We start from the raw sequence: 14499 nt of genomic DNA on the forward strand, positions 1-14499 counted from the left end.
TAATCTGCCTCTGGGATTTCCGGGCGGAGGTGGGTGGGTGTGGAGTGTGTGGAGAGAGATATTGAGATATATAACGAGAGGGAGTGAGAGCGCGAGAGGGGGTGTGTGTGAGAGAGAGATAGAGAGAGAGAGTGAGAAAGAAAGGGGGAGATAGAGAGAGGGAGAGGGAGAGAGAGCGAGGGATGGGGGGATGAGGTGGGGGAGAGAGAGAAGAGAGAGAGAGATAGCAGGATTCCATCCAGCACTCTATCTCTGGGATTCCCACGGGAAGGTGGGATATGTGTGTCTTTTGCCCACAAATATTCCTTGCAGTTGACTTTATATGTCTGTGAGATATCCAGAGTAATCCTGGGGATGAGACGTTAAGCCTCGTTCCCCCTCACCCCGCGTCTGCGCCCTGTTTAGGTGGACGTTGTCGGGAAAAGAGAAGGGACTCTTTCTCTCTCTCTCTCTCTCCCCTCTTTCTCTCTCTCTCTCTCTCTCTCCACTGTGTCTTGGAGCGCTTAACAATGGCGGAGCTCGACGCTGAGCCGGGCGGAGATGGGGGTGTGTGTGGGGGGGGGGGTGTGTGGGTGAGGTGACCGAAGGCACCGGTCGAAGAAGAAGGTCTTTAAGCGCCACCTGAAAATGGGGGGAGAGAGAGAGAGCGAGAGAGTGTGAGAGAGAGAGAGAGAGGGAGAGGGAGAGGGAGAATGGGGGGAAGGCAAAGGGATTGAGGGGGAGGGTTCCACATCTTTACAGAAGATACTGATCGCTTTATGGGGGAGTATTAGATAATAATACGGCACAAATCTTACCACGACAATTAATCCCACGGGGACGAAAAAACTGAGGGTGAAATACCGCTCCGTACTCAACCAACAGCTGAAACACAAGCAAAACAAGACCCTCGTCAATTCTCGCTCGTCCTTTCCGATAAGGACCCGGGTCGAGCCCGTTGCCCTCGTCCCCTCTTTTCGGTCAAGTCGGTGACGCTCCCCCTCGAGACGCCTCGAAGGCGCGTCACGCGTAGTGACTGTTTCGCGTCTGGCGGGGCGAAATGCGGTGGGGGTGGGGTGGAGGGGCGGTGTGTAGGAAGGTACTGTTGTATTATTACTATCATTATATTATTATATTATTATTAAGACAGCGCTGTTGTATTATTACTATTATTATATTATTATTAAGACAGCGCTGTTGTATTATTATTACTATTATTATATTATTTTTATATTATTATTAAGACAGCGCTGTTGTATTATTATTACTATTATTATATTGTTATTATATTATTATTAAGACAGCGCTGTTGTATTATTACTACTATTATTATACTATCATATTATTATTAAGACAGCGCTGTTGTTGTATTATTACGATTATTATAGATCATTATAAAGACACAGCGCTGTTGTTACATCATTATTATTATATTATTGTTATTATATTATTATATGATTAAGACACGGTGCTGTTGTATTATTATATTATTGTCATTATATTATTATAGTATTATTAATCAGAGCCGCTGTACTCACTGGCTGGAGGTACCATATCCCTGAGGATTAGACAAGACAGAAACGACGACGACCAGAGCCGGGAGTCCGTATCCCACCCAATAAATATATCTGTTCAGGTTGGTCGGGAAAACTATCTCCATCATACAGTACAGCTCAACGGCTTCCAGCAACATCCAGGAGAAGGCTGCGAGGAAGGTGTAGTGCAGGACTCCGGCAATTAACCCACACACCACCTGGGGCCAAGAGCGCGAACGAGTTAGGAATAGTAATCGCAATAATAACCCTCGCAGCTCACCCGGCGCCTCGTCACGTCCTCGAGACGTCTCAAAGCGCTTCGCAGGATGCGCCGTCGAGTGAATCGACTGCCTGTTCTGTGGGTGCGTGTGTGTGCGTGTGTGCGTGCGCGTGAGTGTACGTGTGTGTGCGCGCGCGCGCGTGTGTGTGCGTGCCTGCATGTGTGTGTGTGTGTGTGCGTGCGGGCGTGTGAGTGTACGCGTGTGTGCGCGTGAGTGTACGTGCGCGTGTGTGTGTGTGTGTGCATGCGCGCGTATGTGTGAGCGTGCGTGCCTGCATGTGTGTGTGTGTGTGTGCGGGCGTGTGAGCGTACGTGTGTGCGCGCGTGAGTGTACGTGCACGTGTGTGCGTGCGTGCCTGCGCGTGCGTGTGCTTGCGCGCGTGCCTGCGTACGTTTTGCGGGCGGGCGGGTTGAGAGAGGACCAAGTTAGGTCTGTTACCCCCTGGAAAAAGCGATCCCCAGACACCCCCCTCCCCCCCCCGCCCCCCCAAACCCGACCGACCCGAGGAGCGACGGAGGGGACTCGCGTCGGTTTTCTCACCCGGATTCCGGTCTGCGAAATTCCGACCAGGAAGACGAGGTTCCCGGCGAGCAGCGTGGCGCAGAGGTGCTTGTGCATGGTGTTCCGGGTGGCGCGGTTGGGGATGGCGGAGGCCGGCCGCGGAGAGCACCAGGCGAACACGGTAAAGGCCATGAGCAGGCACGCCGTCGACACGCCCAACCCCACGTATGTAATGACCCTCAGTGCGAACACGTCGGGCAGATCCTGGGGGTGGGTTTGGGGGGGGGGGGAGAGAGAGAGAGAGAGAGAGAGAGCGAGCGCGAACGAGAGAGAGAGGGGGTCGAGAGGGAGGGAGAGAGAGAGAGGGAGAGAGAGAGAGAGTGCACAAATGTCCATGAGGAAGTGTGTCAGCCCGGCTCGGCCGCTCGCGCTCTCGTCCGGTCAGAAGATCTCCGTCCCGCGGTCCCTCCGCCTCTCTCGACCCCCTTCCTTGCCCCTTTCCTTGCCCCCCTCCCTCTACCCCATCCCTTGCCCCCCTCCCTCTACCCCATCCCTCGCCCCCCTCCCTCGCCCCCTTCCCTCGCTCCCTCCCTCTACCACCTCCCTCTACCCCCTCCCTCTTCCCCCTCCCTCTACCCCATCCCTCGCCTCCTTCAAGGCCCATCTCAAGACCCCTCCTCTTCGACCAACCGTGCCTTCCTACCCCCCGCCTCCACCACCACCCCATACCCTCCTACCCCCCTTCCCCGCCCGCTCATCCATACCCTCCACCCCCCCACCCCCTGTTTTGTGGTTGCAAGGACCATTATGTCTTACCCGCAGCGCCATCAGCACTGCGAAGCTCGAGAGGTGTGTGCAGTTACACCGGGTGTGGGTGGCGTTGAACCCCATCAGCTCACACCCCTCTGGAGACCAACCCGGCAGCTTACTCTCCCAGTACACACACGTCACGTTCAACAGAACCTTATTTGTCTGCGAGGGAAAGACAAGGAGACCCTTAAACCACCGCGACAATAATAACGACCCTTTTTACTTGAAATATAGCACCTTATCACCGCGTAGAGACATCTCGAAGCGCCGCACGGCCCAACCCGGTCCATTTGTAGGTTGACGTATCTCCGGATTCTCTCCAGCGCCTTATTTTTCAAGTCTGGTTTAATTATTATTATTATTATTATTGTTAAAGTACAGTTTGTTCGATTCCTGGCATTGCACTTCACGGGTGATTCTGTAGAGTGTAGTGACTGCGCGTTGTGGGCCAAGCACGGCAGCCGAATTGCGCCCCAGCGACGTCCCGCAAACGGTCGCGGATTGAGCGGCAAAGGCACAATGACCCCCTTCGGAAAAGCGATCGGCCCCCAATCGACTAACAACCCGGGTTCCCACTTCACCGCCGGGTAAACAGAGCCGCGGGTCGGAGCGAGGAAACTTGACGGGGGTTACGCCCAGACCGGGAATCGAACCCGGGCCCTCTCGCTAACCCCCCCCCCCTCCCCTACCCCACGGGACTCCGCGAATACGAACCTCTAAATGCCTGAAGGTGAAAATGACGTGAAGGCTGGCGTTCGGGGTTGAGGGACGCTGCACGACGGCCGTAACCACTTTGGTGTTCAGTTGCAATCTGCCGTCTCTAGAGCCGGTTTCATTCTCCTCCGCCCCGTCGAGGCTTTGGTCCAGAATTAACTCCAGGTTTTTATAGACCAGGAAAGCCGCAGCTACGCAGCTCCCGCCTGTTCCCGGAAAATAACAGCACTTAAAACAACGGCAGCGTCACCGCAAGAATCTCTTGCCCACGAAACACACACACACACACACACACAGTTACTTCGCTCTGCAGCGTGCGTCCCGTGAAGCGCTTTGAGAAGGTCTCAGCCACCTGATAAGGCGCTGCATTAAAAAGAAATAAGGATTGATATGATTATTCTTCTTATTAAATGGCTGTTCGGGAGAGCAAATCGGTTGCCACGTGGGACGACAAGACCCGCAGTCACTCCGCGTCGAGGGTAGAAGCACTTCGCGACGTACGAGCGTACGACGTCTGTTCCGAGGGCGTTCCCAAGGCGCGAGAGGAATTTTTCGGAGAGGGAATCAGGGGCCGACACTCACCGCGTTCTCCTGTGAGCGCCGGTACGTTGACCTCCATCGAATTGCCCGAAACGTTCAGCGATATCGTTTGCTGTCTCGCAGTCAAGTTCTTTCGTTGCATTTCCAAATCTAGGATTGAGCACAAGTCACGACAACAATAGTAATAATAATGATAATAATAATATTAATCATGTCCTGGTTTATTTTGCCTTCTTCCCGCGCAATCGCGTAAGTCTTGAGGATTTTCCTTCATGTGCGAGTCCCCGTGGCTCAGTGGTTAGAGCCCTCGCCTCGCGGGCGAGAGGACCCGGGTTCGAATCCCGACCGGATCAGGCTGACAACTTTCCTCACTCCACAGACACACACACACAGAGACACACACATACACACACAGAGACACACACAGACACACACAGAGACACACACACAGACACACACACACAGAGACACACACAACACACACAGAGACAGACACACACACAGACACACACACACAGACAGACACACACACAGACACACACACACAGACACACACAGAGACACACACACATACACACCCACAGACAGACACACACACACAGAGACACACACACACAGACACACACAGAGACAGACACACAGACACACACACACACACACAGACACACACACACAGAGAGACACACAGACACACACAGAGACACACACAGACACACACACACAGAGACACACACAGACACACACACACAGACACACACACAGAGACACACACGCACACACACACACAGAGACACACACGGACACACACACACACAGACACGCACACACACACAGAGACACACACACACACACAGAGACACACACACAGAGAGACACACACATACACACACACACAGACACACACATACACACACACAGACAGACACACAAGAGACACACACACAGAGACACAGACACACACACAGAGACACAGACACACACACACAGAAACACACACACACAGAGACACACACGCACACGCCTGTTCCCCCAGCAGTGAGCAGGAACCCGGTTGTCAGTCGATCGACGGATCATTTTCCCGGTGGTTCATAACCGCTCCCAAATTAAATGAGCAAATCAATCAATCAATCAATAATATTCGGTCACTTCCACCCACGGCCGTTTGTGGGGCCGTCAGCGGGAGCGATTGGCTGCCCCCAAAACGCACAGTCACTCCACTCGACGTGATAAGGCGCCGCGTCGAAATGCAACGGGCGCGACCGTTACGATCATCACTAATCTTTACCGAAATTCTCCGTCGAGGCGTGCGACTTGTTCTGGTCGGGCAGCGATTCCGCCGCCCTCTCCAAAACTCCGTCCACGGACCAAAGGAAATGGGAGGCCTTCTCTCGCAGGTGCGGCCCACCCGTGTCCGCCTTCGCCCGGAGCTTATCGAGCGGCTGGTTTATGTAACACCTGGAGAAACACGGCTGGAGGGAGAGAGAGCGAGAGCGAGAGAGAGAGAGGGAGGGAGAGAAAGGTCAGACACGCTAACGACGCGTTATATCAGGCGTTAGTTCGCGCGCGTGTGTATTCACGCGTGTGCGCGTGTGTGTGCTCGCCCGTGTTTCTGAGCGCACGCGTGTGGACGTGAGGCAATGATGCTCTCGTGTTGAATAAGAAAGGTTTGCAGCGAAAGCTCACCTTAAACCTTTTACATTGGGATCTGCAGTCTGGAGGAGGAAGGACACAGGTTGTTGTTACGAAGAAGTCCCTTTGGCCCATCGGGTGCCACAACATCTCCGCAACACCCTCCCGCCCGCCAGACCCCCACCATCCCCCCGTCACAGCATCGAGCTACTCTTTAATTGAGTCCTAGTGTCCTGGCCTCAAAACACCCTCCACCCCGCTTCCTGTTCCTCCTGTTAAGTCCCTCCTGGATAAGGGTGTACTTCCTGGTTTCTGTCTTGAAATTGCCTTCACCTTGGTGGTGGGGGGGGGTTTGAGCTCGTAGGGAGGGCGGGCGGTGGCGGGTCAGACATCTCCAGTTTTCTTGGTGTTGTGTGTGTGTCAGACGCCGGCCGGTCCGGACGGCGGGGGGGGGGTCGCGCCGGTCACGGTGACGGGTTATCGCGCGCGTGTGTGTGGTGTGTGCGGGGGGGGGGGGGGGTGTGTGTGTGTGTGTGTGTGTCAGACGCCCGGCCGGTCTCGGTGACGGGTTTCCGCACATGTGTGTGTGTGTCAGACGCCCGGCCGGTCACGGTGACGGGTTATCGCGCGCGTGTGTGTGTGTGTGCCCGGCCGTTGGGTTGGGTTGGGGGGGGTACAGGGGGGGGGCACTGCATAAACCCAAGTTGTTCTGTGGTTACGGTTGTCGTAATTTCACACAATCTTTTCGGTTTCACATTCGGAACGAAAAAGGGGAAGGAAATTCTCAATATGAGCGACGCAGACTGAGAGTCAGCGGTCGGATGTCAGACGATGTCAAAGCGGGAACACGAGTCGAGTTAAAGCTCTTTCTGTTTCCAGGAAACAAATAAAAACTTTTACTATCTGCCTTACCTTAAACCCCCCCCCCCCCCACTCCCCCACCACTCCCCCGCAACCCCCACCCCCTCCCGCGCCCCCACCACCCGCACGCGGTGGGATTAAGTCAATGAAACTCTCGCCAGACTAATCTCTGCCAACTCTCCGCGCGCTCTCTCTCTCTTTTTGTCTCGTGCCTCTCTCTCTCTCTCTCTCTCGCTCTCGCTGCCCCCCCCCCCCCCCTCGCTGTTTCTGCGAGCAAACTTTCCCACGATCCTCTCAGTTTCGTGGGAACGCATTCACGAGACGATGATCCAAAGCGCAAACACCCCCCCCTCTCCCCACCCCCCACACCCACCCCCACCCCCCACCCCCGCGCCCAACCAAATAAAAAGGAAGCAAAAAAAAAGAAAGAGGAACGATGGAAAAGACAAACCCGCACGCGATCCGGTTCATGAAATAAAAGAGAGTTAAAAGATCTTCTCGCCCTTCCCACCGTTGGATGGGCCGTTAAACCCCGGACGTTCCCCGTTCGGGTGGACGAGAACGACGCCATCTTTCGAGGTTGGCCATCTTTGCGATGGGGAAGTCGTATCCCCTGCCCCCCCCCCCCGTATCCCCCCCCCCCGTTAATCCTGCGAGCCAAAGCCCCCCCAACGGGGCGGGTGGTCCTCGCTGGACGAGCAGCGGGAAAGCTCGGCCGGGGGGGCGATATCGACGGCCGAGCTGTTCCAACCCCCCACCCGCGCCCCCACACCCACCACCACCACCACCACACCCCACCCCCCCCGAGCCCCCCACCCAACCCCTTCCCTCTGGAGCGTGTCAGCCCGGCTCAGTCAGTCGGTCACTTCCGAGTCGGAAGATTGTGGGTTTGAGCCCCCCCCCCCGCCCCCCCCATCATCATCATCATGGCTGAGCTGGGGAGGGGAGGGGAGGGGGAGGGGAGGTGGGGGGAAGGGGAGGTGGGGGGTGGGGGGGTGGATTTGAACCTGGGAACTTGCGTTGAGCACATTAATAACGATCTTTGCGTCCGATATAACCCCTCATCACGTCTTCGAGACGTCTCGAACCGCTTCACGGGACTGGGCTGTCAAGCGTAGTGACTGCCAGTCTGACGGGCGGCCAATTTGCCGACAGCGGAGTCCCACCCACAGCCGCGGAGAGCGAAGCGACTGGATTTCTCGTGGCGGAAACCCCTCGCATTTTAGCTCTCTCTCTCTCTCTCTCTATAGATGCTGCCTGACCTGCTGAGGGCTTGTTCCCGGCCACGTCTGTCCTTGTTGCAAGGATTATTATTATTATAATTATAATTATTATTATTATTATTATTATTATTACCCCTTCTCTATCGCGTGGGCTTCGTTGTGAATCACTGCATCGAACTCGCAAGTGAGAGCAATCACAGGGGATAAAGATAAAGAGAGGAAAAGAGAGAGAGAGAGCGAGAGAGAGAGAGCGAGAGAGAGAGAGAGAGAGAAAGAGAGAGAGAGGTGAAACATCCGTCACAGTTTCTTGGCCCCTCATCAAATGGATTGGGGCCGAGATTGGCTTTGTAGAACGAGCGGCTTCACTACTCTTTTCCGATGGAGAAGAGGTTAATAAAAAAAAAAAGAGGCTTTTCATGCAAAGAGGAAACCGCAGAGAGAGAGAGAGATAGAGAGAGAGAGAGAGAGCGAGAGAGAGAGAGAGAGAGAGAGAGAAACTGATGAGTAAGATAAGGAACGTTAAGGTAAATCGCTCAGTGTCGTACAGGTAGATACCATCAACTGCTGAGGAAGTGGTCGGGGAGATTTATTTTGTTGGTGCGTGTGTGTGTGTGTGTGCGTGGGAGTGTGTGCGCGTGGGAGTGTGTGTGTGTGTGAGAGTGTGTGCACGCGTGGGAGTGTGTGTGTGCGTGAGAGTGTGTGCACGCGTGGGAGTGTGTGTGTGTGCGTGAGAGTGTGTGTGTGTGTGCGTGGGAGTGTGTGTGCGTGTGTGTGTGAGTGTGTGTGTGTGTGTGCGTGTGTGTGTGCGTGTGTGTGTGTGTGAGATGAACTACTAATTACGGCACTAATTACGGTACTAATTAGGTCAAATTTTGTTTGAGAACAACAACGCCGGTAACGGATCCCGGGGCCGAGCCGGGGGGAGGGGGGGGGGGCAGAGGGTGGGTGGGGTTGGGGGTGAGGGTGGGTGGGGTTGGGGGTGAGGGGGGGGGAAAGGAAGGTGACCGAAGGCGCGGACGAAGAGAAGTGTCTTGAGATCTACATCGAATCCAAGAATTATACAGCACAGAAGGAGGCCATTCGACCCTGGTTCTCCCCACAGCCCCGATCAACCCCACTCCCCCCTCTCTCTCCCCACAGCCCCGATCAACCCCACTCCCCCCTCTCTCTCCCCACAGCCCCGATCAACCCCACTCCCCCCGCGCTCTCCCCACAGCCCCGATCAACCCCACTCCCCCCTCTCTCTCCCCATAGCCCCGATCAACCCCACTCCCCCCTCTCTCTCCCCATAGCCCCGATCAACCCCACTCCTCCCTCTCTCTCCCCATAGCCCCGATCAACCCCACTCCCCCCGCGCTCTCCCCACAGCCCCGATCAACCCCACTCCCCCCGCGCTCTCCCCACAGCCCCGATCAACCCCACTCCCCCCTCTCTCTCCCCACAGCCCCGATCAACCCCATGTCTTCGTCTGTTGTTTTGGGGCAGGTCCGAGTTCCGCGAGTGATTTACGGAGCAGCTCGAGGCTGCGATGGGCCGATGATGGGCAGAGGTTCCCGACGGACTGACATCAGATGGACCAAAGGACCATCTTCATCCCAACTGACCACTATCGGCCACTATTTGTTACTGTCTTGAAAGATCACTTCCCCTTAACTTGTATTGACACCTAGTGGGCAGTTATTATACTGGTAATAATAATTATTATTATTATTATTATTATTATAATCGCAATAGCAATGCTACGACTGCTCGTAATATTCGTGGCGTTTGACGCAGGGCATTCGCACGTCTTCGAGACGTCTCGAAGCGCTTGACGGGACACGCCGTAAAGCGTAGTGACTGTACAGTTTGTGGGCGAAATGCAACGGCCGTTGTTGAACAGCGCAGCTGATCTGCGGGAAGCAAACTCCCGACACGCAGCGGTCTCTCTCTCTCTCTCTCTCTCTCTCTCTCCCCAGGGTTAGGGCACAGCGTCACTCAGCCTTATGACTGGGGGTTCGAACCCACAACCCCCTCACTCAGAATCGAGAGGGGGAGTGACTGAGCCAATGCCGACAGCTGTTACCAGAAACTGTACAGCAGTTTGTAAACTCCTCGTCTTATCGTATCTCCTCGAAACATCTGAGAACTTCAAACGGGATTAAACCTCAATAAACCTCTCCGGGTGAGAGTGTTCCTCAGTGAGAACTGAACTCACACACACAGCTCTCAACGCTCCTTAAGACTTTACTTTTTTAAACGTATGGCTTCTCTGTCGGCCCGGCTCAGTCGCTGTGCGCGCGTGTGCGTGTGCGTGCGTGAGTGTGTGTGTGCGTGTGTGCATGCGTGTGTGTGTGTGAGTGTGTGCGCGCGTGTGTGTGTGCGCGCGCGTGTGTGTGCATGTGTGTGTGTCAGCCTGGCTCAGTCGCTGTGTGTGCGTGTGCGTGTGCGTGTGTGAGTGTGCGCGTGTGTGTGCGCGCGTGTGTGTGTGCATGTGTGTGTGTCAGCCCGGCTCAGTCGCTGTGTGTGTGTGTGTGTGTGTGAGTGTGTGCGTGTGTGCGTGTGTGCGTGTGTGTGTGTGTGAGTGTGTGCGCGTGTGTGTGTGTCAGCCTGGCTCAGTCGCTGTGTGTGTGTGTGTGTGTGTGCGTGTGTGTGTGTGTGAGTGTGTGTGTGTGTGAGTGCGTGTGTGCGTGCGTGTTTGTGTGTGTGTCAGTCTGGCTCAGTCGCTGTGTGTGTGTGTGTGTGTGGGTGCGTGTGTGTGTGAGTGTGTGCGCGTGTGTGTGTGTGTCAGTCTGGCTCAGTGTCTCTCTCTCTCTCTCGTTTCTGAGTCAGAAGGTTGTGGGTTCAAACCCAACAACAAGTCAGGACTTGGCATCTCACGGTCTAAGCTGAGGGCAGCGCTGGGGGTGGTGGGGGGGTGGGGTGGGGGAGGGTGGGGGGGGGTGGGGGGGTGGGGGGGGGGGGGTGTTGCGTTGTCGGAGACGCCGTCCTTCGGGTGAGACCTTAAACCTCACTCGCTCCCCGTCTGCGCCCTGTTCGGGCGGACATTAAAAATCTCCCACAGCGCTGCCGGAGAAGTGAAGGGAGTCTTTCTCGCTCTCTCTCTATCTCTCTCTATCTCTATCTCTCGCTCTCTCTCTCTATCTCTCTATCTCTATCTCTCTCTATCTCTCTCTCTCTCTCTCTCTCTCTCTCTCTCTATCTCTATCTCTCGCTCTCTCTCTCTCTCTCTCTCTCTCTATCTCTCTCTCTCGCTCTCTCTATCTTTCTCTATCTCTATCTCTCTCTATCTCTCTATCTCTCTCTCTCTCGCTCTCTCTCTCTATCTCTCTCTCTCTCTCTCTCTCTCTATCTCTCTCTCTCTCACTCTCTCTCTCTCTCTCTCTCTCACTGGTTTCCCGGCTAACAGCCCCTCAGATAAAACCGGTCGCTCACTCCACGGCTGTTCGTGGGACGTCGCTGTGTGCGTAAACCGTCCCGCCGCCTTTCGCCCCCGCAAACACACCCAGCCGCTGCGGCGCGAGGGAAAAGATAACCGAAAGCCGCCGCACCTGCCCACAGAACGCCCAGTCACTACACTTTTACGCTTAAACCTCTGCCCACGCGACACACGGCCTTCGAGGTGTCTCAGCGACGCGGCGTTTCGGTGCTATTTCGGGTGCAGGAGTTATTACTTAACGGTTTTAATTCTCGCGGAGGGGGTGTTTGGGGGGGAACGCGATAAGGCGCCGGCTTGGAAACCCGAAGCTTATCGGCGCAGTCACGCTCTCCATCTTATCTTTATTGCTCTCCTCCCGTCTCCACGGAGACTGCTGGCGGCGGCGGCGGGTGACGGGCGGTTACGCAGATAGACTTTCACCTCACGAGATGCAGACAAAGCCCCTTTGATTTCAGCGAAGGCGACGTTATCTCCGCTGATTCCCTGAGACCTTGAAACGCCTCCTTATCTCGTGCCCGCGCCCGCGCCCTCTCTCTCTCTCTCTCTCTCTCTGCCGCCGGCAGCGCCTCTCGCCCGCGTCGCTGCCGTTCAAAGTGACAACCGCCGCCCCGACCCTCGCCTTTGAATCCAGCGCCTCACCGCGTCTCCGCGACGCCCCGGAGAGCTTAGCGCCGGGCACCCCCCCCCACCCCCCCACCCCCGCAAAGCGGATCGACCGGGTATCTCGCGGGCGAAAGGCGGCAGCCGATCCGCCCGCGCCCGCGCCCGCCGGCGACGTCACCCCCCCCCCACACACACACCCACACACACACACACACACAAACGGCCGTGGGTTGAAGGGATTTATTTATATTCTTTTTTTTTGGAGGGGTCGTCACCACCGGGAAAAGCGGTCGGGGCCGTTCGACGAACAACCGGGTTCGTTCCTACTGACTGGCGGTCAAGCGGAGGCGTGTGCGTCTGTGTGCGTGTGCGTGTCTGTGTGTGTGTGCGTGTACGTGTGTGTGTGTCCGCGTGTGTGTCTGCGTGTGTGGAGTGCACTCGCTCAGCGGTTTACTCCCTGACTCGCCCGGGGATCGAACCCGGGTCCTCCGGTTGGCCAAACAACCGCTGAACTACGGGACGGTCGTCTGAAATAATTCTGGAAAGCAATACAGGGTCTCTCTCGCTCTCTCTCTCGCTCTCTCTCGCTCTCTCTCTCGCTCTCTCTCGTTCTCTCTCGCTCTCGTTCTCTCTCTCGTTCTCTCGCTCTCGCTCTCTCTCGTTCTCTCTCGTTCTCTCTCACTCTCGTTCTCTCTCGCTCTCTCTCGCTCTCTCTCTCTCTCGTTCTCTCTCGTTCTCTCTCGCTCTCGCTCTCGTTCTCTCTCGCTCTTGCTCGTTCTCTCTCGTTCTCTCTCACTCTCGCTCTCGTTCTCTCTCGCTCTCGTTCGTTCTCTCTCGCTCTCGTTCTCTCTCGCTCTCTCTCGTTCTCGTTCTCTCTCGCTCTCGTTCTCTCTCGCTCTCTCTCGCTCGCTCGCTCTTGCTCTCGTTCTCTCTCGCTCTCTCTCGCTCTCTCTCGCTCTCTCTCGTTCTCTCTCGCTCTCTCTCGCTCTCGTTCTCTCTCGCTCTCTCTCGTTCTCTCTCGCTCTCTCTCGCTCTAGTTCTCTCTCGCTCTCTCTCGTTCTCTCTCGCTCTCTCTCGCTCTCGTTCTCTCTCGCTCTCCCTCGCCCTCGCTCTCTCTCGCTCTCGCGCTCTCTCTCTCCCCAGCGCCTCAGTTATTTATCCGGCTTTCTGTGTCGCCTGTTGTGCGCGACAACGGTTTGGAAAGAACCTCACACCTGTTCGTGTGGTTATTGGGTTGGCAGACGATGCAACGGAACAGGAAACCTCTAACATAATAGGGAACGTAGGAACAGGAGGAGACCTTTCAGCCCCCCCGAGCCTGTTCCGCCATTCGAGAAGATCACGGCTGATCTGCGCCTCGACCCCCAATTGCCCGCTTTTTGCCCCATATCCCTTGACCGCCCCCCACCCCCGGACCTCACAAACATCGGTCCCTACTCGGTCTCGAAGATGTGAATGGATCCCAACGTAATCCACAGCGTTTTGGGGGGGGGGGCGCGGAGGGAGGGAGGGAGGGAGGGAGGGGGGGGAGGTCCAGATTTCCACCAGCCTTTGGGGGTGAAAAAATGCCCCCGATTTCACTCCTAAAACAGCCTAAAACAGACGATTCTCCCCCCACCCCGACTCCCCCACCAGAGGCAACAGTTCCTCTATAGCTGTCAATCCCTTTATTATTCCCAACATTATTATCAGATCAGCCCCTCAACCGTCGGAACGTGCACCCGCAAAACACACAGTCACTACACTTTTACAGCGGCTCCCCTGAAGCGCCTTGAGACGCACTCGAGGACGGGATCAGGCGCCGAATCGCAATGCAACGATAATTATTATCAACTGAAACAAAAGGAACCCCTAAACGGCAGAACAACTGACGTCCCCTCTCTCTCCCCCACTCAAACCTGCGGTTGAGGTTAAACTGAACGTGTGTTACTTTCCCTCCCCCCCCCCACCACCCCCCCCTTCCCGCCCCCGCACCCCCCCACCGCTCCCCGTACCCCCCTCTTGTCCTCCCCCTCCTCATGCACCCAACCACCAAAACTGATCTACCAAGTCTGTGTCACTCTCTCTCTCTCTCTCTCTCCCTCTCTCTCTCCCGACTCCTGCCGCGTTTCGCCCACAAAGTACACAGTCACTACGCTCTGCGGCGTATCCTGCGAAGCGCTTTGAGACGTCCCCGAGAGGCGATGGGGCGCCGGGTCAGACGCAAGAACGGTTACATTATTAAAGGGTCGCGTTGGATGACACAATAATCCGCTCATTCGGACCCAAAAGCCTCATCACGTTGTCGAGACGTCTCAAAGCGCTTCACAGGATACACCGGAGAGTGCAGTGACTGTGTGTTTTGTGGGCGAAATGCGTAGTTATAACTTATTATATGACGTGAAGTGCGAGGGTTTTTATACTAC

General features: G+C 55.8%; 1 protein-coding gene across 1 annotated transcript in view; it reads right to left on the minus strand.

Moving 5' to 3' along the window:
• The window catches only part of LOC103173415 (adhesion G protein-coupled receptor E3-like), a 13827-nt gene extending 6406 nt beyond the window's left edge, over positions 1-7421 (minus strand). The window contains exons 1-8 of the mRNA XM_042344624.1: positions 7362-7421; positions 5646-5829; positions 4403-4510; positions 3821-4026; positions 3113-3268; positions 2336-2560; positions 1518-1732; positions 798-864 (exon numbers count right to left, since the gene is read on the minus strand). Of these exons, the coding sequence (XP_042200558.1) occupies positions 798-864; positions 1518-1732; positions 2336-2560; positions 3113-3268; positions 3821-4026; positions 4403-4510; positions 5646-5829; positions 7362-7421 (1221 nt within the window). The remainder of the gene's footprint in view (positions 1-797; positions 865-1517; positions 1733-2335; positions 2561-3112; positions 3269-3820; positions 4027-4402; positions 4511-5645; positions 5830-7361) is intronic.
• Between the last annotated feature and the right edge of the window lie 7078 nt (positions 7422-14499).

The sequence above is a fragment of the Callorhinchus milii genome, unplaced genomic scaffold (assembly GCF_018977255.1).
Source record: "Callorhinchus milii isolate IMCB2004 unplaced genomic scaffold, IMCB_Cmil_1.0 Scaffold29, whole genome shotgun sequence".
Taxonomy (NCBI): domain Eukaryota; kingdom Metazoa; phylum Chordata; class Chondrichthyes; order Chimaeriformes; family Callorhinchidae; genus Callorhinchus; species Callorhinchus milii.